Raw genomic sequence first — 22,724 nt, forward strand, 5'->3', positions numbered from 1 at the left:
AGAAAGAACATGAATGCTGAAGGACTCAGCAAAGTACAGGCTGTAATTGCCATCTGTCATTAACACGTATGGCTCAGGAAAGGCACGTTACATAAAGGCTGGAGAGGTGGGGGAGAGAACACGAACGGCAGAGGAGCTCTCAAACAGGCTGGGGTAAACAGGGGGGCTCTGCCAGGAGGAACCCACAGCACACACAGCTACAACCCACAAAGCTGGTAGCTTGGCTGGGGTCTGTCAGCCAAGAGTCCTTTATTTGTGCCACTTCTCACATCCCAAAGATCTCTAACTCTGCAATGGCAGATGTTCCCTTTGTGGGCAGCCAAAACCAGCAGATGCTCCAAGGTGGAACTCCACAGTGCCCACAGCCAGCTAAAGCCACTCTCCCTCCTCAGAGCCACTGCAACCAGCAGCATTTCCTATGGACACACTGTGGTATTGGTCCCTAACTGCTGTTAAATGTACAAACAACTTCTGTCACAACAACTCTTTTAAACCCAGAGGACACCAATGTTTGCAGCCCCCAGTTGTTAAAGAATCCAAGGACACAATTTGACTTGGATCTCCCCAGAGCCACCTGTCGAACAAACAGCACAGAAGAAATTCAGCCAAGAACTAGATGAGGGAGCTGTTGCCATTTTGTTCCACGTGGGAAGATGGAAAACAAGCACTTAATGAAAAACAAAAAGAGAAGCTTTAGTAGTTGCCATGACAGTACTGCAGGCAGGGAGACAGGGCACAGGAACATCCAAAGCACAGCACAAACACTGAATGGGGGAGGGAAACAGTTGCATCTGCCACTCTGTCCTGATAATGCTGCACATCTCCCTCTCAATGAGCAGACCTGGGAAGTAACACAAGATCCCCACACGGCAAGCTCAGGACACAAATGCTCTCCCATCACCTCAGTCCAGCAGCAGAGATGACAAGAACCCATTCACAACTAACCTGTGAGTAGAAGGCTGAAGCTGTTCGTGGGCTGCGAACAAAATCCATAAAGAAGGCCCCATCCTGAAGGCATCAGAGGAAGGAGGCCCATTAATGGCAACAGCAACAAGGAGTTGAAGAAAAGCAAATACAAAGTTGTGCAAGTGTGAAATGACCACAGAAAGTATGAGGAGAATGCAAATCCCAGACCCAGAATGTGAGAGGCAGCAGAGTGCAGAGCATCAGGAGTTACACACACACCATTACTTTCTCTCTCTGTAACAATATGGTGCTCCTCCTGAGCACGAACGGTTTTCCAAAATTTTGAAAACCACACTGATCAGAAGCCAATTGAAACTGCAGCATTCCCTCCTCACTTCACAGGAGAAAGACTTGAGCTCTGAAGAGTGTAGGTTTCCAGCCCAAATGCAAAGCTGAATAGTAATACAGAAACCTGCACGACTACAGGTGCAATGACAAATATCCAAAGCAGGACAAGGCAACTTTCTTTTTCAGTCTGTTATTCCACTGATAAAGAGGGAGAGGCAAAGAAGCTCTTTTTAGGAAGCTCATTCTTCCTCTTAAATGCAGGTCTGGTATAGTGCAAAGGAAAGGGAAGAAAGTTCGTCACAAAGACTCTTCCAACACTGTATTTAATACTTCATGCAAAATTAAACAGATGCTGCCTGTGCTACATTCCCACCTACTTGCAGACTCTGGGTGAATTTATTCCCAGTTGATGTGTCAAGATTCTCTTATCACACAAGACAATGCAGTGGAACCCAACTAGATTTGATTCCCTATTTGCAATTCTTTATTCCGTTCCCTAGGCAAAATATTTCTGTCTAGCCTGCAGTTAAGATGATGCTTACCTTGGTATGTACACATAAAGCACTTTCTGGAAAGAATCAATGCCAGGGTTACATGACTGGTAATTTACAGTGCCAAGCACCTTGGATTCATAAGGGCAAAGACTTCCCAAACAGATCATGCATCAAGAGAACTCACTGTGTTAAAATCATACCATGTTACCCAGTAACTGGCTGAAATGACTTCTCAGTTCTACTCTGAAGCAGAGTGAAGGTGGAGCCCGTGGCTCAGCTTTGGTCTGGAATAACTCCAGCACTGAATAGCATCCTAGGAAAGCACTTGCTCCCTTGGCTGCTGAGAGAGCACAGCTGTGGCCATTTGTCAGCACTTTGGCTCCAAGTCTGCAGAAGCCAAGAGAGCTCCCTGTGCCGGGAGCAGGGCTGGGACACCAGGCACACACCCGCTGATGTTTCTAGGTGAGCACAACGTTCCCTGACAGGGCTACCTGTGTGCTGGCACCTTTCCAACAGGCATGAGCCATCAATTTAGAGATCCCAACTGCTTATCTCCCAGTCCCTGCGTGTAAATATTTACAGGAGTGTTTACCACTGTAGTGTGAAAAGCCCTCAGGTGGTAACACATTCTTCCAGAGTCTCCAGTCAACCTTCCAGAGAGGCTTTGGAATATAATTACTTTAACATTACTCAAGATGGCATTTGCTGGTAGTACAAAGCCTGTTAATTTGTTCCCAACACACCACTGTGCCACTGCTATGGTAGCAAATTTTGCCTTTTTCCCTCAGAATCAGACAGCATTCTTCTCTCCTATGTTCTATGTGGAATTTTCACCAGTTTTACTGATAGAGAGAGATATTTAAGATTTCTGTACTTAAAGAAGGAGGCTGACTTTTCAAAATGGTGGAAGAGGAGAGTGAAGAGCCTGAACTACAATCTGGAAGTCTGCAAACATGCCTCAGGTCAGATTCTACACCTGCTTCTCAGGTCTAGCATGACCTGCTCCAGACTCTGACCTGTGTTCTCACAACACCCTAATTCTACAAAAATGTCTCTTACAAACGTGATCACTGTTACTCCATCACTTCAACTACCAATACTCAGATCTCCAGAATGACACAATGCTTGTCCCTGGGGGTGGCAGAAATCAATGATGTTCAAATATTAGACACTAAAAGAAAAACACTGAAATAGGTGGTTGATAGTGGTCAGTCTGAGAATATCTTCTTTGCAATACTTCAACTTTTGAACTCAAAGAGTGATTACACTGAAGTCCTGTATCTTTATTCAGTTCCTTGTTACTTCTGTTGAAAGACCTTCACACCATAACACAGAAAAATAACCAAATATTTCTGGTTGGATTTGGAGGCAGAGTTCCTGCTCTCCTGGCACTCCCAAGACAGTGGAGAGAAGGGCTTAGGGGTAGCATAGCCTTTTCTTAAAGTGTCTGAAGAGACCTCCAGGAAGATAATTTTCCCCAGCCTGGAGTCCAGCCAGTGAAGGAATGACATCTGAAACACTTCTAAGGAGCACATCCCCTGCTCTGAGCAGAGGCAAGAGACTCAAGTTCCTCCTGTTAAAATTCCACTCAAGCTTCACATAGAGTCTAAGGCTTGGTTTTGCTCTCCAAGATACACACAGATGCAGCCAGCACTGTACTGCTAACCCTGACAGCCCAGCCATGACTGACATGAAATGTGCTACTGGAAAAGGAAAGGGACTAATTAGCAAATAGCACTAAATCACCAAAATACACTGAGATAACACCCCAGGGATTCCACATCATTGTCACAGTTACAGAACTGAAGGAAGGTTGTGCCCCAACTTCTTCTTATGCCCTTGCACACCAAGGCCAGCACAGGACCAGCCCTTGCTGGATTAGAGAATAAGATGTGCTATGATGTAGCCATGTGTTTTGAGAAATAATCTTCAATATTTGAGAAATTCTTATGTCCAAATGGCAGCTGAAGAAAGCCCAGAAAGACTTTACCTTACGAGGGCTGTCCATGTAGGTGGGTGTGATGGCAATGCTCCCACTCTCTGAGGGCTGCCCACAGCTCTTCCCAGACAGCATTGCTGCTTGCTGCTCTCCCAGAGTCCTGGAACAACAGGAATGAATCCAGACCTTATTCAAAGTGTCAGCTTCCACATGAGGGCACCTGTTGCAGAGGGGCACTGCTGTATTTTCAGACCTTTGCTTTCCCACACTGAGGCACAGAGTCAATCCAACATTTTCTAGTACCTCCTACCCCACATAAACAACACAGACCCTTGAACTAACTCAGTTTTGTCATGCATGTGTAATACTAACTTAGCACTACACATATTAAAACTTTTGTGTATTTAACATAACATGAGGCAAAGTTCTCCTGCTCTCCTTTATCCAGCCCAGGTGGAACGTGTAGGGAGGATGCTCTAGTGCTCTTCACACAGCTTGCAGAGACTCACTTCTGACTGGCTTCCATCTGCAGCAGAGCTGAGAGCGCTGAGGTTCCTTTCTTCCCAATGGGAGGTCCAGACTGCTCCAGAGAGTGGGTGGGAATTGGACCAGAAATCTGCAAGCCTTTCATAGCAGACCCTTTCTAACAAAGAAAAAATGGAAGTACAGGCTTAGTCAGGCTATGCCGTGTTGGCAGGGCTTTACAAAGTACACATTCAGCGTTTGAGCTGGAAAAGAATTTGATACACACTAACCACTGATTAATCATCCTCTTGAAACTACCGTTCACCAGGAATTCACCTACATGGTTCTCTTTTCCCAATCCTTTTCCTAAGACTGCAGCACAGAGCCAGCCCACAAGTGACCAGCTTAACTACCTCACAGTTCCCTTTTGACCAGTTATCTGCTTCACAAGGTGCAGTAACCTCTTCAGGCTGACCACACCTGCAGCACAAAGCAGGGCACTTTGCAAAGAGGTGGCACCAGACTTGTGGTTAGAAAAGACCCACCAAGATAAAAATGGAGCAGCAACAGGCCAAGGCATGGAAAGCCTTCTCCCTGATTGAGAACTGTTCTGAGTCTGGTTCCAACCAGGGCAGCATGGGATAACCACTCCAGGTAAATATAATCAGTTCAAGCACAGAAAGGTGCTACCAAGCCCATGTTATCTGAAGTCAGACACAGCACACCCCCAGCTCTGCCCTGGGTGTTTGGATCACCCTGGACACAGGCCATGCATCCCCAGCTCTGCCCTGTATTTGGAACACCCTGGGCACAGGCCATGCACCCCCAGCTCTGCCCTGGGTGTTTGGATCACCCTGGGCACAGGCCATGCCCCCCCAGCTTTGCCCTGGGTGTCTGGATCACCCTGGGCACAGGCCATGCACCCCCAGCTCTGCCCTGGGTGTTTGGATCACCCTGGGCACAGGCCATGCCCCCCCAGCCTGCCTGGGGCCAACTCGGGCTCTGCCAACGCCTGGCAAGGTGGCTCAGACAGACCCAGTGCCAGGCTCTGCCCCACCGGGCTGTGGCTCACCCGAATCATCCTGTCGGAGCGGTGGCGGCGCCGGATGCGGTTCAGCCCCTCCACGAAGCGGATGAAGCCGTCCAGGAGCTGCCACTCCTCCTCGTCGGAGCGCGGCCGGTCCCCGTACACGTCGCAGTGCGCCTCGCCCTCCACGATGCGCTTCGTGGCACCGATGCAGGCGGGAAGCAGCAGGAACCGTGTCCTCCAGAACTTCAGCGACTCGATGAGGCTGAAGGAACGTAGAAGGACTTCACACAACCTCAAACACACTTCAGTGAGCACAGTGACCGTGTCACTCTGCTACCCCTGAGCCACCACGAGCACGTGGCCAAAGGAAGGCTCAGCAATATAAGTGCCACTGGGGACTATTAAAACACTGATACACAGAAAACAAGGCCATTAAAACAAATACATTTTCTTTCCTGTAAAAGACAGGATACAAAGGCTTTCTCTCTAAAAATAAGCAGCAAAAAGGAATTTCAAAGGTACACATTAGCATAGGAGGCATTTTGACTGAGACCTGAAAAGATGATAAAGACTGGTTTTGTGGAGAGAAGATACCAAAAAGTCTATTGATATTAGTGGAGATATTCCACACTTTTAATAAGCACTGCTCTCCATAGCTCAGGAGTAGGACTGTAGTCAAGCCTAGTACTCAAGCAAACCTCCAATAGCTTCAAAATACATGGAAGTTTTGAGTCAGATCCAGAAATAAATAAGAAGTCAAGAAAAGCATCTGTGTGGCACAGAATGCCATTATATTTCTTTGCATTTGAGGCAGAGGGAAAAAAAGTTCATGCTGAATTTTGTGATCGAGACTTGGTATCAAAGATCACATAATGCACCAGCAACACAGAGTAAGGTTCCTACAAGGCAAGAGCTGCCACAACCTGACAGTGAAAGCAGGCCAGGTACTCTCCCTGGAGTGCTGAGCATTTGTGGGCTGAACTTGCAGATGAAATTTTGGGTCAAAAAGGAAAAGAGGCAATTAGGACACAGAACAGTCTGGATGGAAAAGGAGATCTCACCTGAAATCCTCTGAGCCAGCAGAGCAGATGTACTGATCCAAGTAATTCCACTTGTACTCTTCTAGTCTCTCATGGGAAAATTCTACCCAGCAAGAGACAAATTCAGAGTCAGAGTGTGAGGGGCACAAGCTGTAGGTGTAGTTTATCTGAGCACACTCGTATGGATACCTAAAGGATTAAACACAAACAATAACCTTAGTATTATCAATGCAAGTGCTTCTCTTTCTTTTCCTAAAAACAAAGAAGGCTCTACAGTATGCTCTTTCAAGCAAACACAGATGAGAAAGAATGTTCATCTGAACACTGGCAGCAAACTGCTCCAGCAGAGAGACACTCACTTTGGCAGGTACCGAGTCACAGTAATGATTTTGTCTTTCAAGGTGACTTTGTGGAAAGTGCGGCCCATACTCAGCCAGTACTGATCCTCTTCCTCAGGTCGATTTCTTGATACAAGACCTAGTTATGAAAACCAAACCCTTTCAGATTATTGCAGTAATCAGAACTTTATCAACAAATCGTGCCTATAGAAAGAGACTCCAGAATTGAGCTTCTGAACTCAGGACGAACTAAAATTTATCTTCCAGGCCATATTTTTAAGACACACTTGCACAGTGTCCTTTCTCTTACAGTTCAGATTGGCTAGTAGCACAACCAAAGAAGGGCATTTGGGATTCATACATGAGAGAACAGACAACATGAAGCGTTGAGCACCTGGTGGATGTGATGGCAAAGCTGGGCTCCACTTTCACTTCATGCCTTTCTCCCAGAACTAACCACTTAAGCTTCACACCCTTGCTGCTCATTCCCAATCCAGGGAAAAACAATGTCCCCCATTCATGTGTGCTCTATGAACACTGTGTCATGCTGACTTGCCCAGGGAATATCCAGAAAAAAAGAATCAGAAGTCAAACAGCAAATCAGATTCTCTCCAAGGAGTATGATACTCTCTTAACCCACTCCAGCCCTCTGGGGTTTAACTAGGTTTAGCTGACAATGAAGTTTTACCTTGGACATCTACAGCTATTTTCATGTTAGAAATTTGCTTCTAAATGGACCCAAAGCTTCCATATGAGTGTGTCTCTGGAGCTGTGCCCTGCAGCCGCCACGTGATCTGTGTTTCAGAGGTATTCACCCAAACACCACTGAAGCTACTCTTACTTGGGTTCACCATCATGAATATGAGGCCACTTTCTTACTAAAGTTCAAACATTCTGCACCTGTCCCTTCCTGGTGCAGCCTTTGTGCTGCCCCAGATCAGTCTCTCTCCCAACAAAGATTTTCACATGACATCAGGGGAAAAAAAAAAGAGCAGAGGGCTTCAGTGAGCAGCTGTGCCTCATTCAGGGTCACTGGGCTGGGTGCAGGGAAGCCAAAGGAGGGGACTGGCAGTGCTGGGCACTCACCTCTGCTGTACAAGGGGCTGCTGCTCAGCGGGGGCGGCACGGCCGGGGCCGCTTTCTGGGGCTTGGGCTGCACGATGATCTGATAGCCCTGCATGAGCCGCTGGCAAATGAACTCCTCAAACACCTGCTGGGCCGTCATCTGCACTCCCTCCTCATCCCTCCTGAACACACAGGGTAAGCACACCACAATCAGAGGCTGACACATTCCTGCTTTTGGCTCTGCCTTTCCCAGCTGAGGGTTTGTGCCTGTGCAGGGCCCTGGGCAGCGGGGCCTCTGCCTGGGAACACCTGATGGTGGGAGTAGGGGGGAAAGGGGCACCTTCAGAGATGGGACAATCAGCTGTCTGGCAATGCTTGCTACTGCCTTTGAAGGCAGTTCTGCAACTAGTAATTAACTGGCTTACAACAGTCATGAAACTTCCAATAAACTCCCCAGAGATGAGTTTTCCAGCCCCTTGCAGACAGTTAACAACTCCTTCTGCTCTAAACTTCATCCTCCTGCTGCAAAGGGACATTTAACATTTCTTTTAGGGATTTTATCATTAATCCTGCTACTCCCCATGTATTTCAGTCACATTGACTAATATTTTTGTGTTGTTCCCATAAAGCAGCAACACAAACAGATCTTTTGATGTCTTACAAGCTGTGGAAAGCCTGAGAAGTGCTGAAGGTGAGGAGAAGCTTCAGTAAAACACCCCAACCCAACCCTATTAAAGAATAGTTACCACAGGCCTCCAAGACAAGCTGAGAAGTTCTATTTATCCTACCAGCACTGTTTTCCAGCAAGATTCTTTAAACTAAATATCCTTGAGAGTGAGGATAAGCATCTTAAGCTGCGCGTCCTCGTGCATTTCCCCATTTAGTGTTTCCAAAACACTGGCTAGAAAATAGATTAACAAAGATGACAGCTTGAGGCTGGATATTTTGATTGAAATACAACAGAAAAGAGAGGTAAAAATTTCAACACAATTTCTAACATAAAATTGACAGGACACCAAACTGTTGGTGGTAAACATTGGAAAAGGTGCAACGTCATCATTGGAAAAATCAAAATCTAAGTATCTATTAGGAATTCATCATTCACTTGTACAGATTCCAGTGATCCTCTTCCATCACCTGCTCCTTAAGCACTTGGGTTCGGGGCATTTACAGAGAAGGTGCTGGCCAAACCTGTCAATGTCAGCCTCGGGGAGCAGGTCATAGCAACCCTCGGTGTAGTCATTCTGCAGGCTCTGGCGGTCTGGGAAGTAGTCGGTGGTGAGGGGCAGACAGGCAGGAGTAGTGAGGGATTTCCAGTCCACTCCAACTGTACAACAGAAGCCTGGCACTACGGGGGGAGCAGACAGCGTCAGAACTGCCTCGTTGTGCCACGGGGGGCACACAGTGGGGCACGTGTGGGCACCCAGGGAACACAGGGTGCAGAGGACGATGAAAGGAGGGCGTGAAAAGGAGTCAGGAAAAATGAGGGACAAAAAACAGGGTTGGCATGAAGTCAACAGGGACAAAAAGGGGGTGGAATGGGAAGGAAAAAGGAAAATAGGACGGGAAGAAGGGAGGGAGAGAAAGAGACAGAGTTTGTTAAACAATGCAGTGCACATGCTGCTCAATCCCATCATGCAAATGGCATTCACAGTTAATGCATTTAATTGTCTCTCGATTGAAAGCTAGAGCTGACACAGCCACCGCTCTTAAATTACAGCAAGTCAAGTGCAGTTACTGGTGATTAATAAACAGATCAACATTCCGAGTCTGAACAAGAAAATCAGACCAGTTTTGCATCCTAGACAACTGCAGGAGCTGGAGAGGAGAGAAAGAATGACAGACCAGCCTCTTTCTGGAATAGTACAACAGCAGAAAAGGGAGTATTTCTACAGTTACAAAAACAGAAGACAGATCCAGAGGGGTGGGAAGACCAGAAAAATAGTAACTTGGAAAGCAATCCTTTCCCACACCCTTTCCTAGAGTTATGCTGCAGTTTTGAGATTACAGAGATCTAAAACTAGACATTAAAAAGCAGTAGCTAACTAAATTATACCAGATCATTCTGACCCAACTCAAACAACCTGTATCAAGGCCCTTGGTCAACTACTGGTTCTAAACTTCTTGTCACAGAGATCCTGCAGCCAGAGATTTATTTTACTGTAGAAGTGTCAACACCAATGGCAGGAACACTGCACAAGAAACTAGTACAGGACAGACTGCTGGAAAGAAAACGCTTTCTTAAGCAGTCACACACTTGTTTCTGTACAAGGGGAAGGCAGATATTTCTCAGTAAATGGTACCAAATTCACAAACTGGCTGTGCTACTTCTGCTTCAATGAGCTGGTGCCAAACAAACTTTCCATACTGAGAGGCAGAGACAAGTTCAGCACCTTCAGCTTTTTGCATAATAGTCTGGTAAGGAAAGAATTTCAGATGTAATGTAACAACCAGCTTCACATGTTCTTAGGAGCCACAGAACTGCCATCCCAGTGACACACAGCACAGGAGGATCCTGCAAATTACTGCAGGGCAAAATAAACCCCTGCCAAAAGCCAAGGAGGCTCCTCAGTTTCTTGCCTACCACCTCCTGATGCCTCTATATATGAACATGCCCTTTCCCTCCCCATCTTCCCACCTATGCAAACTCTCTTCCAAACCTCTCTCCTGCTTACTTGGATCTGGGGAGTTAGAGACAGCATCTTCCAAGGAATCCTTGTTCTGAGTTTTGAGGTTCACTCCTACAAGAAAGAAATATGTACTTTTTATTTTGAGCAATTATGCACTTCCCTTGAGTTTCAAATAAAAATAAATCAAAAGCACGCTGATGTTTTAAGATACAGCATTTTTCTGCTTGGGAAGAACTTGGGGTTCTGTACAGGAGAAAAAAACCCCACAAAGTCAATTAATAAGCCAAGAAAATACAGCTTGGATCAAATTCAAACACCTCACTAGAAGTGTTCAGTAGCTAAGAAACAAGCAAAAGCCACCTCCCCCAAATGCTGAAACACATCTTGGAAAGTAGATGTTGTTAAAAAAAGCAAATAACAAAAAAAGAAGCCACCTGTAATCATTTAGCTTGATAATCTCAAAGGTCTCAGGAATAAAGTACTTTCAAATATATTCAGTACCCAAACCCAGATATTTTACAATTGGTTTTCTCATTTTATGAACAAGGTATAAGATAAGAAGAATTTCATAAGACACAGGGGAAGGAAGAAAAGAAAACACAAGACACTCACCTGGTGGGAGAAGAGAACCCTTATATAAGATTCTAATTATCTAAGACTCTAAATAGTCTAAGTAATTGATGAAAATCATAATACAAGTTTACTCCAACATTTTTAGTCATAAACTACCAGTAAACATTTCACTCCTCTGCCAGGGAGCAAACAAAACAAACAGTTGATCTTCATTCAGCAAATACAAATTACCCTTGCCAGGCTACAGATTGGAAAAGAATCAATTAAGCCTTCAGTGCCCCTAAATAGGTCCAATATATTAATTACAGACTGTTTAAAACTACCATGTTCTGAAAAGGCAGCAACTCCCATAATGTTTTAACCTGTAGGAGATACCTTGGTCCATACAGTGAGAAAGAATAGTAAGGAGGTTGTTATTCACTGTGAAAGAAGATAAAATTACAGAAATAGGCAGTTTTTGAACAAAATTGAGTTTATATTAACCTAAATAAAGACTAACAAGGGACTTAACACCAGTGAAAACTTATATTTAAGTTTTGATTAGGGCTTAAGACACTATGATTGTTCTCTTTCTCCAATGACTTTGCCCTAAGCAGACTGTTAACTGGAAAACAGGACTAGAACTGCAGCTCCCTGAACACTTGAGCCAATGTGATGCTACAGTCTGCCCTGACCAGCTGTTCCTGGTCCCCATTTCATCTGTCTGCTGTATTTGCATCAATGTTGTGTGTTTACAGTGAAACAATCACACAGCAAAGACAAACCCCAAACTGCCCATCTGGAGCAGCTCCCTGAGCTGATGCAAACAGCTGAGAGCAAAGGAGCAGCTAAGGAGACAAGAAAAACTGCTGCCTTCAAACCCTTCATCAAAACACAAATTCCAGGAAGCCCCCAACCATTTAAAAGGAGACATTTTTAAAAACTGGCTTGTGTGGATTTACCCAGGGGACTGACATCAGCACCAGAGCTGTTCCCTCTCGCAGAAAGGGTGGTTATCTGCCTCCATGGTGATGCCAGCACAACAGTGAGAGCCGCTCTAAGTGCCATTCCCCTTTCACCAACTCCTGATGCCACCTGCCATCCGCTTCGGGAACTGCAACCACAGTTATTCCCTCTGAGCCATCCCCTCCCATCTGCGGGACAACAGAGACAACACCCCGAGCGTCCAGGGAAATACACGGGGTCGGTTTCCACTCTGCAGCCCGTGCTGCAGGGGAGAGCCGCTCCCCAAGGGATTCTCCTTGCGGAAATTCCAAACACACAAACCCCTCCGGGCTGTTTGGTTCCACAAAAACCACAAGGGAGGAACTCAAGTCCCACTGTGGCCCCTACGGATGGCTGAGGGCATTCACAGTCAGGGCAGGGGCTCAGAATGGCTTTCACAGAGACACAGATAAACTTCTACTACATCCATGATTTACACCCTGGCTACAGACACAGGGACTTCTGTAAAATGCAGGGATGGTTATTGCCAGGATATGCTCTGCATTTATATTGTGCAAACTGCATCCAGCTGAAATGCAGCTTGGCAAGTGCAAGAACAAATAAGGGCTATCTGGAAGGCAGAAAATAAAAATGTAAAGCAAGAAAACAAAAGAAAATCACTTCTAATGCGACTGTGTGAACACAGGATGTGACACGCATGTAAATGAAGTGTTTTAACATCTTTATGGCTCTGCAAGGTGTGACCACAGTGGGAAACAAAACTGTTTTCAAGCAGTGTAACTCAGGAGGGTAAATTAAAAAAAATATTGACATTGATTTTGAAAAAAGAAGTCTCAAATGCTCTAGACCAAAAGATGACTTTTCTTTATCATGTGACCATCTAAAAAGTATGTCCATGAAAGCAGAGGGTAGGTCAGAAAACACCAGACCACACAAAAGAAGGTTTAACATGGCATACTGTTCCACTTACAGTGCCCAAAAGAAATGCTGAGAATTCTCACTAATTCAGGAGTATGGGCCAGGGGAGAAAGAGACACTGATGTTCAAGTGGAAGTACAGACATGTGTCTTCTCTCCGAAGTGTGTTGAAATATTTTGGGCTGTGTGAACAACATTTATTATAAGCAGCATCATCTCCAAAGTGCTTAAAATTTGGAGAAAGTGCATTTGTAGATACTGACAAGAAATTCCAGAAAACATTGGATTTGTGCCTGGACATCAGTGCTTTGTTCTTATGGAACTCAGTAACTGCCTGAATTTATAAGTAAAAAATGAGCACCTTTCTGTAATAGAGTTTTTAAGACATACCTAGAGAAGTAGAGACACATTAACCAAAACAAACCAAAACCAACCAAAAACCTACCACACACCAAGAGGTCGAAATAAGAGCATTGACGGATCCCTCAAAGTTGAAAAGTGCTTTTCTGTTATTGACTCTTCCTACCTGGCAATGCCTGTGCACCCACCTTCCATGCCTCCTGCCTCTGTCACACCCTGGCACCAACAGTTCAGGGCTCTGCCAGCCCAGGCTCTGCCTCTGCCCCTCACCTGTCCCGTTGCTCCCAGCCAGCCCGTTGGAGAACTCCTCAGTGCCACCGAAGCTCAGGAAAGAGCCACTGTCACCTGGATGTCTGGAGCTGACGTGTCTGCAGGAAAACAAACCAGCCTGGATTGCACAGACCTTCCTCACTCGTGCCATTCCCTGCTTTTAACACACACAACTCCCAGGCCCCCAGCCCTGCTGCCCCAGCTGAGCCTGTGGTGGATCCCAGTATATCCTGCACATGTGGAACTGACACAACATACTATTAAACTTATAGATCACAACCTGTAACTGCATTAGTGTAACATATAAAACTTCAGGGAAAGGGGCTGTTCATGCCAGGTCTGCCCAGACTCCCCCTCAGGCGCTCACCTGCCTGTGGCCTCATGGTAGGCCAGCTCCAGGAGCTCAGCAGAGGAATGTGTCAGGTCCTGCTGCCCACTGCCCTGCATTTCTGCCATGTTCTGCCGGGTTTGGTGGTGGATCTGGATGGCTTCTCCTGACGGACCTACAGTTACAACTGGATCATTAATCACCACATCTGCACCGATTTCTCAGTTGTTTGCACCCTCCCTTTGCAAACAGCACAGCCAATGATAACTAATGGACATTAAGAAAGCACATTTACAAAATCTCCAAAGCTCTGAACCTCTGGCATCTCTGCAGCCAGCGAAGCAGCATTTTCTTTAAAACATTTCAGAGCACCTACTTACTTTAGGCACTAAAAAATTACAAGAACAATTACGCATCTGAAAGTCAACCCACATTACAGCACCAATTCCCTTCAACAGCTCCTACGATTGTTCCCCAGTGCCTGATGCTGCTCGTTTGCCAAGACATGGAGTATTTTCCAGAAGAGGACTGAGCACTGAGCAGTGTGCAGTCAGTGAGCACTGAGCAGCCTGTGGTGCAGTGCAGAACCAGAGGTGCTCTCCCCCTGAAGGAGGAAGGGCAGGGAGCATCCTTACCCACGGGAAAGGTGTGCATCCAGCGGCGCCGGTTGGACGTGAGCTTCATAGGCATGCGGGAGGGTGCGAAGGGGTTGATGAGGGCGCGCTGCGGGGCGTACCCCCCCGGGCGGATGTGCAGCAGCGACTCGGCGCTGCCCACGTGGAACCGCCCGGGGGCACTCGAGTCCCGCTGCTGAGACTCCAGCATGTTCTCCAGCACGTCTGGAAAACACAACGCCAGGTCAGCAGGACAGTGTGCAGGAGCCCAGCAAGAGGATGGACTGCTCAGGGATACAAAGGTCCCGTCCCCTAGTGAGGAGGAAGAAAGCAGAGCCAGGGAACAGGCAGGATGCTGAAAGCAATTTCAATGCAGTCTGAAACCTACAAGGTAAACAAGAATCCAGACAAGAGAAGGCGTTATTCCATCTGCCATTACAGCATTGCTGTGAACAGGGGCACTTACACTAAAAGAAGCCATAAAGAAACCACTTGCAAAGTTGATTATGAAGAATTTCTCAGAGCTTGGAGAATTTCTGAGAAAGAAAAACACTGACACCAGAAACTTCAGATGAATACCAAGGACATGGCAGAAACTATAGCTGAGCAACACACATCTTTTCTATAACATTCACATTTGAGCACTGAACTCAGGGATTACTCCCAGAAGACACAGGACATGATCTCCAAAAGACAAGTTAGTTGTCACTATTCAATGTAGAATAGAAGTGCAGGTATTTAGAAATAGGAGAGAAATATACCACATGACTAAGTAGCAATTACTCTGCCCAATAAGTGGAAGTTCCAAAGAGAGGTCTCAATTATCATTCTATACTGCCATCTACAATATGTGAAAAACCTCAATTTCTCTGACTGTTCCCTCCCCACCAGTCCTATTCCACACACACCCCCAGCCAGCTGAACACCTTCAGCTGGTCACCAGACTGTCCTTCAAACTACAGGAGTAACAAACACCAAAAAAAGTTGTATTAAATGACAGTAGGGGGAAACATGAAAGGCAGATGTAAGGTCAGGTACACTGTGTGAGAGCAGTTCCACACCAGCAACTCCAATCCCTGTGACAGGATAAATATGGGATCAGTGTCATACAGCATGGCATGAAAAAACAGAACAAGGCTTCAGGGATAGGATTTGATAAAAGATGAAGCAATTGCAGGAGAAATACAATTTACCTAAAAATAAGTTGGGTTGTGGAAGATATTGCATATTGTCTGAGAAAAAAATTGAATTAGAAGGGAAGAAAAGGAGAGTGCCAGCACTGCTAACACACAGAGACAGCTCAGCAGCGCATTGTCAAAAGGAAGGCTCTAGAAAGTGAGTCTTAATGACAACAAATCCCCACGGAGAGATGTTATAAGCAGGGTCCCCCAGGGCTCACTGCTAAGGCTACTTCTCATTTGACAGATTATAGGTGACCTGGATAATAAATGTTCCTTGTGTATGTCCACATTTGCAGGCAGACATAGGAGAATAGTCAAGTACTAAAGAAGGCAACAGACAAGGGAAAAGAGCAAATCAGTGTCAGGACACTTCTATTTAGGACAAGACAATAAAAAAAGCAATGGAACTGGACTAGGATAATCAAGGGAGAACACACACCCAGCCACAGCTGGAGCTATGGAAAAGCTGTTCCACGGGTGCTAATTCAGGTACCACGTGCTGGCCTGGTAGTGCCCAACACCAGCTTCCACCTTCCCGTCCCTCTCCCCCCATGCCCCAAGCTGACCTCTGGTGCTGGTGTAGCCCAGGGAGCTGCTGACTTCACACTGGTGCAGGTGGGGCCGCGGGATCATGAGGATGTTGGAGATCTTGCCCAGGGAGCTGTCGTCGGAGGCCTGGCTGCGCACCTCCTCGGGCGGCAGCGCGCGGCTCGGCACCGACGGGCTGCATGACACGTCGTACGAGCTCGAGCTCTTCCTCGTCCGGCTCTCCCTCTCCCTCACGGACCTGCTGGGCACAACAAGCATGGCCAGGCATAGCAAAGAGATCAGTCCCCAGGTCAGAGGGGCTTGAGCAGACCCAATACTTGACAAGTGAACTCAAAGAGCACTACAAGGAAGCCACCACTATGTATTTTGACCATGTGGGTACTTTATACTTCTGTGCCCCAGACAAGAGAGGAACAGAACACTGAAACACTTCCAGCACAACTGTGAAAAGAGCACATTCAACTCCCTGGGCAATTGCACAGACTCCACACTGAGCTGGTAGCACAGACGTGGCCTAAAAGATAGTAGACCTGAGCCTACGGTGCCAGGAACATGTAGCTATAGGGAAACTACTCAGAATTACTACATCACATTGCACTGGCATCTTCCAGCATGGGTTTCTACAGGTTGCTCATATTAACAAGTGAGTCCACATGCACAGCTTCCTCAGATTTAGGCAATACTACTGAGAGAAGGAAAGCAAAAAAAAAATACTTCAAACAAGCTCATCAATCCCATACTCCTGAAAAACCACTGAAATCTATAGTTTGTTCAAAGAATTTGGCCAGGACCTGACAACACTCAGCCTTTCTCCTCAAAGGGCCATGGAATAACAGAGAACCTGCATTCAGCTTCTGTTTTTTCTCTCATTCAGACAGACATCATTTCTAGGGAAGGTTCCCCACCACTTTGTGTTCAGCACCAGTTACTAAGCAGTGCATAAAACAAATTGTTTTCCTACACGTCTGTACAAGTCTATTGAGCAAGTACTTTCTTAACCCCCTTGCAAAACCTGTTAGGAACTTAAGAAGGGAGACTAGCTTTATTCCATTTGAGACAAAATTAAAGATTTAAGGAAAAGGTATACTTAGGCCTTTCCTTAGATACCCCCTACACTATCATAGGAGCAAAATCAGACAGTCAGCCACTAAGATTAGGTACAGATAAAGCTTTTTCTTCAACTATAAGCACGTGGAGCTTAATTCTTGTATTTCTCAAAGCATTTTATGCATCAAGAAGCCCACCAGAACGTGGCTGCTCCAGCAGCTGTGCATCCCAAGCCTCCCACCTGAACGTGGTGCAGCGCTGGGCTCTGGAAGGGCCCGGGAGCCGGAACACCTGGGCATCGTAGCCATCATAATCCACCTGGATGGGCAGGGCATTCTCAGCATCCTTTGGAGCTCCTAATGCTGAAATTAAAGTCATATAGCACTGGAACCTCTTTTAAGAACATTCAAGATCTGCAAGTCAGAGTATTCAGCTCTCACCTCTAAGAAAAGTATCTACTCCAAAAGAAATCCCATACAAAAGTCTCCTGAGCAGAACCAGCTGGAGCAGCTCAATTATCAAAGTTGGTGCCTCCAAATGAGGGTTGCTGTGGCCCTAATATCTTCCCCTCACACATCCTAAGCATTAAATTAATAATCAACAAATCAATTGTTGTATGATCAGATGCCTTGAATTCTCTCATGAGGGAACTGCAGGTTTTGAAGCATCACTGAAAGAACGGACAGCCTCCCTTACAGAAGGTACAGCTTCTAAAATGAGGTGCTGCTGGAAGAGTGCTGGCTTCTGCCACTGCAGTTCTGTGCTCCCAGCACTGACAACACCCCAAGCCAGTGAAGGCCCCTCTGTCCCACCCCCATGGACAGCATCCCCACCACTCCAGCCTGACACCACATCCTCCTCTGGCCCGGTGACACAGCCAGGACAGACCCCCCCTCCCTCCACATTATTATCTGCCAAAGAGGCCACTGACATCCCCAGGGACAAAAATGTGGGTTTGATGGTTTTCCAGCACAACTGTCCCTTCCTTGTGCTGCAGTGTCCTTGTCTTACTGCAGCTGCTACTTTGGGAGTCAGTGGGGTAGATCATTCCAGAACAGAATTACTCACAGGCATCTCGATTATTTTTTGCCTTCTCAGTCAGTGGCTGGAGGGTCCAACAAAGGAAGTGTGAAGTGACCAAAAAAAAACAAAAAAAAAGGGAAAAAGAAAAAAGAGAGCAAGAGAGAAGGGAAACAATCAGCATGTTCTAAGGAAATATCCCCAGTGTGATCAAGCAGACTGAAAGTTTATACTGCTGACTCAGCAAGGCAGCCAGACCCCTTCAGGAATATTAACGACTGATACTCAGTCACAAACCTGTGTGAAAAACACACCTTTCTTCCTCTCCATGGAGTTCGTTGTCACAGAATGAAACTCTACTTTTTATAGTGACTAAAACATTTCCCACCTAGTTTTATCCAGAAAGGAAAGACCTACCAACTAGTCCCTCTTTCACAATCACTACAACAAACATTACACCTTTGCTTTCAGTCTTTCAACACAGAAACTTAGTTTCAGCTGTTGGAATACTTGCTGTAAAGGTTCTGATGCTTGGCTGAGAGAAGGCATCCAACAAGCTAGTAAGAAGATAAATCAGAAAGATCCTCACCTTCCTTCCTGCCAGCTTGATCCGTGGGGTGAAGCTATTACACAGGAGCTGGCTTTTGGATGTGTAGAAACTGAAAGGAAAAACAGGGTGGCTTTAAGGTCTTCTAAGAATTGAACACGGTTGGTTTGCTACACAGCAAACAGCCCATGAACCTGAACTAGTTATGGGATGGAGAAAAAGTGACACCTTTCTCTGCACAAAACAACATATGGAAAATACTGATGGATGGTTAACTACAGAGGAACTACCTTTCCTGTAAAGGCTTTGACACCCTCACAGCCTCAGGCTACACCACTTCCCAGTTCACTTTCCCCTTCACTGTGCCATTTACACAACTCTCCCTAATTTATGTGACAGGAGTGACTCACACCAGCTGTGTGAAAACCACAGAGATTGCCTGTCCTTTCTGAGACATTGCATTAATGCCCAGAGTCCTACAACAGTCATGTAATACATGGCTTTGCTTATCAAGGAAAGCAGAGGAAATAAAGAGAGAAAGAAGGAAGAGAATTCAACAGATTATGAAGGTGAAAAACAGGAGCGTTTAGCAAAGGCTGGAAGAATTCCCCTACCTATGATTTATCCAGTGTGGAATATTGTAGTCATCCCCCATGCGGGAGTCTCCAGGGCCACAGCGGTTATGGAGCTGCAGGAGGAATTCAGGAGCAGAGTCAGCAGCTGTATCCAGGCACAACAGGAGCAAGGGTTGTGGCAGGAGCAGAGCACAGGAGCAGCCTTACCTTAAAGAGTGGGACAGCATGCAGGGGCTGTTCTCCCATGCACACCAAATCCACACCTATCCCTGCAAACAAACAGCAGCAGAGTTCAGCTGTGGCTGAGCAGGACTGACAAGCTAAGCCAAAACAGATCACCAGCTTGAGCTGAGGGCCCAATTTCTATTCATGTGGCATTTTAAGATGCAATTACACTGGAAATGGTAGCTAACAGTCCCATGGTTTGGTCACAAACCAACAGAGCCTATGGGGATGTAAGAAATGTCAATCTGGTCAGATTATCCTTTAAGGGAAAGGTCTGCATGGACAGATGAAATTCTCTACCACAAACAAAAGAAATTAAAGGCCTCTAAGTGCCCTGAAAATCTGCCCATTTCAATGTGAAGTGCAGACAAAGCCTTCCAGCTGTAACCCCTCTTCCCAGTGCACACAAGTTACAGCAGCCACTTTTCCACAGCCAGAAGAGGCTACACCTTTCCCCAGTGTCCCTGTTTGCCTCGAGAGCCTGCCCAGCACCTCCAGTGAATTACCATTGTCAATCATGCGCTGCTTGGTCAGGATCATGAGGAGCCGATCGACCTCGAACACGCCCACGCCCGGGGTGATCACCACCGACATCTGCCCCGTGCGGTCGAAGTTGCGGTTGATGTAGTGCTTGTCGAACACTGCAGAGAGCAGGGGAGGCTTTAGCGAGGCACTGGGTGTTCCCTCCCAGGCCAGGCAGCTGGCCCTGCTCACAGCGCTGCTCAAGGCTCACCAGAGCACATGCAAGGATGAGAGGGCTTGGGACAGCCTTGCCCAGGCAAGAAATGTTAATGAAGCTCCAGGAGAGAGAGGAGTGGGGACAGGAGAGAGGATGGGAACCACACACATTAAAAAGAATATTTTTTTCTCATGTGTTTACTGTTTCCTTTAAATATCAAAAAAACCCCAAACCATCAAAAACTCCAAAAAGGTTAAGTCCATTATGAATGATTTCAAATAACACCCTGAGCTTCCTCCCATGGGAGTGACAAAACAGCCGTTAAAGTGACAGAACAACACCTGTGTACTGAATCATAAATATTTGGAGAGCTCCTCCAGCCCATCAAATCCATCTCACTGCTAAAAGAGATGGATCAGCTTCATGTAAATAACATTTGATCTACCCTGATTCAAAACTCTTCCATAATTTAAGATTTCAACTTCTATTCCAAGAGGCTCTCACACAGATGCACAGCTCAAAGAAAAAGTTTCATCATATCAAGGCCCTGTAAATGGTTCCTGAAACCTGAAATACCCAATACTGTTATTTGGGAGGCACTGGTTTCCCAGAGACAATTTCTTCTGAGGCAGAAAATGGTAATTTAACCACCTAATATTCCCTTTCTCTTCACAGTGTTAAGGAACAGGCAACAGAATTCCACATCCATTTACTGGCAGATGCTTTCATGATTTTCCCCCTGCATATTTTCACCCATTGCTCGTAACTTACCATTGAATGAAAGATTTATGGCCTCCAGGTAGTTCCCTTGTGCTGAGGTGGAATTGTAACCTGGAGGAAATCCCTCTGGACAAGTGTTCAGAAGGACAAAAAATAAAAGTAAATCATCATCTCTGTATAGACAATCTTTATAAAGATTGTAAAGAAATACAGAAAATTGCATTTGTACTAAATCCTATTCTTTCAAAAATCACAGGCAAAATTGGTGTTGTTGTTTCACAGAAAGGCCTGGGCAAAACAGCCCAGCCAGGAGAGCACTCAGGAGTACAACACCAACTGCAGCTGAAACAGGGCAGTTAAAGGAAAAAAAAAGAGAGAAAAGGGTAAAGTTAAAGAAAAAAAAAGAGAGAAAAGGGTAAAGGCAGGGAGAGAAGGATCCTTGTACCTGCTTGCTCCAGTCGTACCAACACAGGATACTGGATGAAAAGCTTTTTGATGGTCACCAGCAACGAGGTCCACTCTTCTCGCCTCTCATTCTGAACTACAACCCTGGAAAGGGCACAACTTAGTGAGGATCATGAAAGGAGCCCCTCAGAGAGGGTGAGAAGGGATGGACAAACTATAAAGGAATGCACGAAAAGGTGCAGTGGGTTGCACACACACTGTGAGATGAGGTGAAAGGACTTGGGAGGAAAACATACTTGTAAAAATCTTCATAAAACCTTCCCTCATGGTCCTGCCGAATGGATGCCCGATGAGTTTCAGGAAACTCCTCTGAAATGGAAGGAAAAACAAATCTTATCCCATACTCTTGTAGAGAAATGACTCACCAACAGTAAGGAGCTGTTTTTCCACTTAAAAACTCAACTAACCAACCACCAAATAAGCAAAAAAACCAAAAGACTTTGAGATATATCAGTCCTCCTACACAACATAAAAACTGCTTTTAAACCAAAATGAGAGTTTGAATATGATAAGGAACATTTGCTATATAATCTTCTGTGTAAGGTTTTCACTGTAGTACTTTCCCTACAACGGCTGTGTAACTGCTCTGCCTGACAGAAAATACTTTGAACTTGGGCATTAAAAGAAAAAGGTGAAAAGTCACTGGCAGCCTCTGACCAACCTTCAAAAGAGTTTAAAATAGAATAATGAAAATACAGAATTTACATACCTATAGATTTTGCTTCATAAAATGTTCTAGAAAATAGAACCACTGTCACTTCATGGCTGCAATTCTTCTCCTGTCCAGTAAGAAAAAATGAAGAAAAGGTCACATTGAGTAAAAAACATATAATAACACCCTCTTTTCCCTCACACCTGGAAACAAAGGTAACTAAGAGGAGGTAGAGCATTATATTAATATATCTGCATAAGTGGTGCATCAGCCTCTCTGAAATAACAATTCTGTCCTGCAGATTCTGTGCTTCTCAATTATATCACATTTACCAGGGGCACTGTCCACTGCTCTCTAAAGAAACTCCTCTCTGTAGTTGCCAACATACAACATTTTTGTTTAAAAACCCAAAGTTAGCTGACTCAATTTGTTTATACCCACAGCAATTTGATATTCTGGTGTGCCCAGTTCAGAGAGGTGCCCCTAACAATTCCAGGGAAATAAAAAATTAAAAGTGAACTCAATCAACTATTTACCTTCCACTTAGTGAAGAGGTCAGCGAGGAAACCATTCACAGCTTTCTCAAAGTACAGGTCCCCTGCAAAGCAAACATCTCCCAAGTATCAGGTAACAGTAGTTACTTCCACTATGGGGCATCTCTAACCCTGAGATTCTAGGACAATAATTTTTATTGGATTCAGAGCAGCTGCATGGATCATGAAGTCTAACATCACTAAAGTAAGACAATATAAGGATTAAAGAGCATGACTGTTTCAGAGGATGTAAACACAACTCTTACTGT

General features: G+C 45.6%; 1 protein-coding gene across 7 annotated transcripts in view; it reads right to left on the reverse strand.

The window, feature by feature from the left end:
• The window catches only part of DEPDC5 (DEP domain containing 5, GATOR1 subcomplex subunit), a 41,769-nt gene that overhangs the window by 12,664 nt on the left and 6,381 nt on the right, over nucleotides 1-22,724 (reverse strand). For 3 of the 7 annotated variants that reach the window (XM_071572421.1, XM_071572418.1, XM_071572419.1), the window contains exons 10-33: nucleotides 22,459-22,520; nucleotides 21,980-22,049; nucleotides 21,507-21,579; nucleotides 21,251-21,354; nucleotides 20,857-20,931; nucleotides 19,913-20,047; nucleotides 19,389-19,450; nucleotides 19,221-19,294; nucleotides 18,649-18,718; nucleotides 18,108-18,144; nucleotides 17,281-17,401; nucleotides 16,010-16,230; nucleotides 14,284-14,487; nucleotides 13,688-13,823; nucleotides 13,321-13,418; nucleotides 10,301-10,366; nucleotides 8,817-9,000; nucleotides 7,647-7,807; nucleotides 6,582-6,699; nucleotides 6,244-6,411; nucleotides 5,225-5,444; nucleotides 4,197-4,330; nucleotides 3,739-3,847; nucleotides 946-1,008 (exon numbers count right to left, since the gene is read on the reverse strand). In XM_071572421.1, the coding sequence (XP_071428522.1) occupies nucleotides 946-1,008; nucleotides 3,739-3,847; nucleotides 4,197-4,330; nucleotides 5,225-5,444; nucleotides 6,244-6,411; nucleotides 6,582-6,699; nucleotides 7,647-7,807; nucleotides 8,817-9,000; nucleotides 10,301-10,366; nucleotides 13,321-13,418; nucleotides 13,688-13,823; nucleotides 14,284-14,487; nucleotides 16,010-16,230; nucleotides 17,281-17,401; nucleotides 18,108-18,144; nucleotides 18,649-18,718; nucleotides 19,221-19,294; nucleotides 19,389-19,450; nucleotides 19,913-20,047; nucleotides 20,857-20,931; nucleotides 21,251-21,354; nucleotides 21,507-21,579; nucleotides 21,980-22,049; nucleotides 22,459-22,520 (2,765 nt within the window). Of the gene's footprint in view, nucleotides 1-945; nucleotides 1,009-3,738; nucleotides 3,848-4,196; nucleotides 4,331-5,224; nucleotides 5,445-6,243; nucleotides 6,412-6,581; nucleotides 6,700-7,646; nucleotides 9,001-10,300; nucleotides 10,367-13,320; nucleotides 13,419-13,687; nucleotides 13,824-14,283; nucleotides 14,488-16,009; nucleotides 16,231-17,280; nucleotides 17,402-18,107; nucleotides 18,145-18,648; nucleotides 18,719-19,220; nucleotides 19,295-19,388; nucleotides 19,451-19,912; nucleotides 20,048-20,856; nucleotides 20,932-21,250; nucleotides 21,355-21,506; nucleotides 21,580-21,979; nucleotides 22,050-22,458; nucleotides 22,521-22,724 lie in introns of those variants that run through there. The other 4 variants (XM_071572420.1, XM_071572422.1, XM_071572423.1 and 1 more) reach the window with 4 other exon arrangements.

The sequence above is a fragment of the Pithys albifrons genome, chromosome 17 (assembly GCF_047495875.1).
Source record: "Pithys albifrons albifrons isolate INPA30051 chromosome 17, PitAlb_v1, whole genome shotgun sequence".
Taxonomy (NCBI): Eukaryota; Metazoa; Chordata; class Aves; order Passeriformes; family Thamnophilidae; genus Pithys; species Pithys albifrons.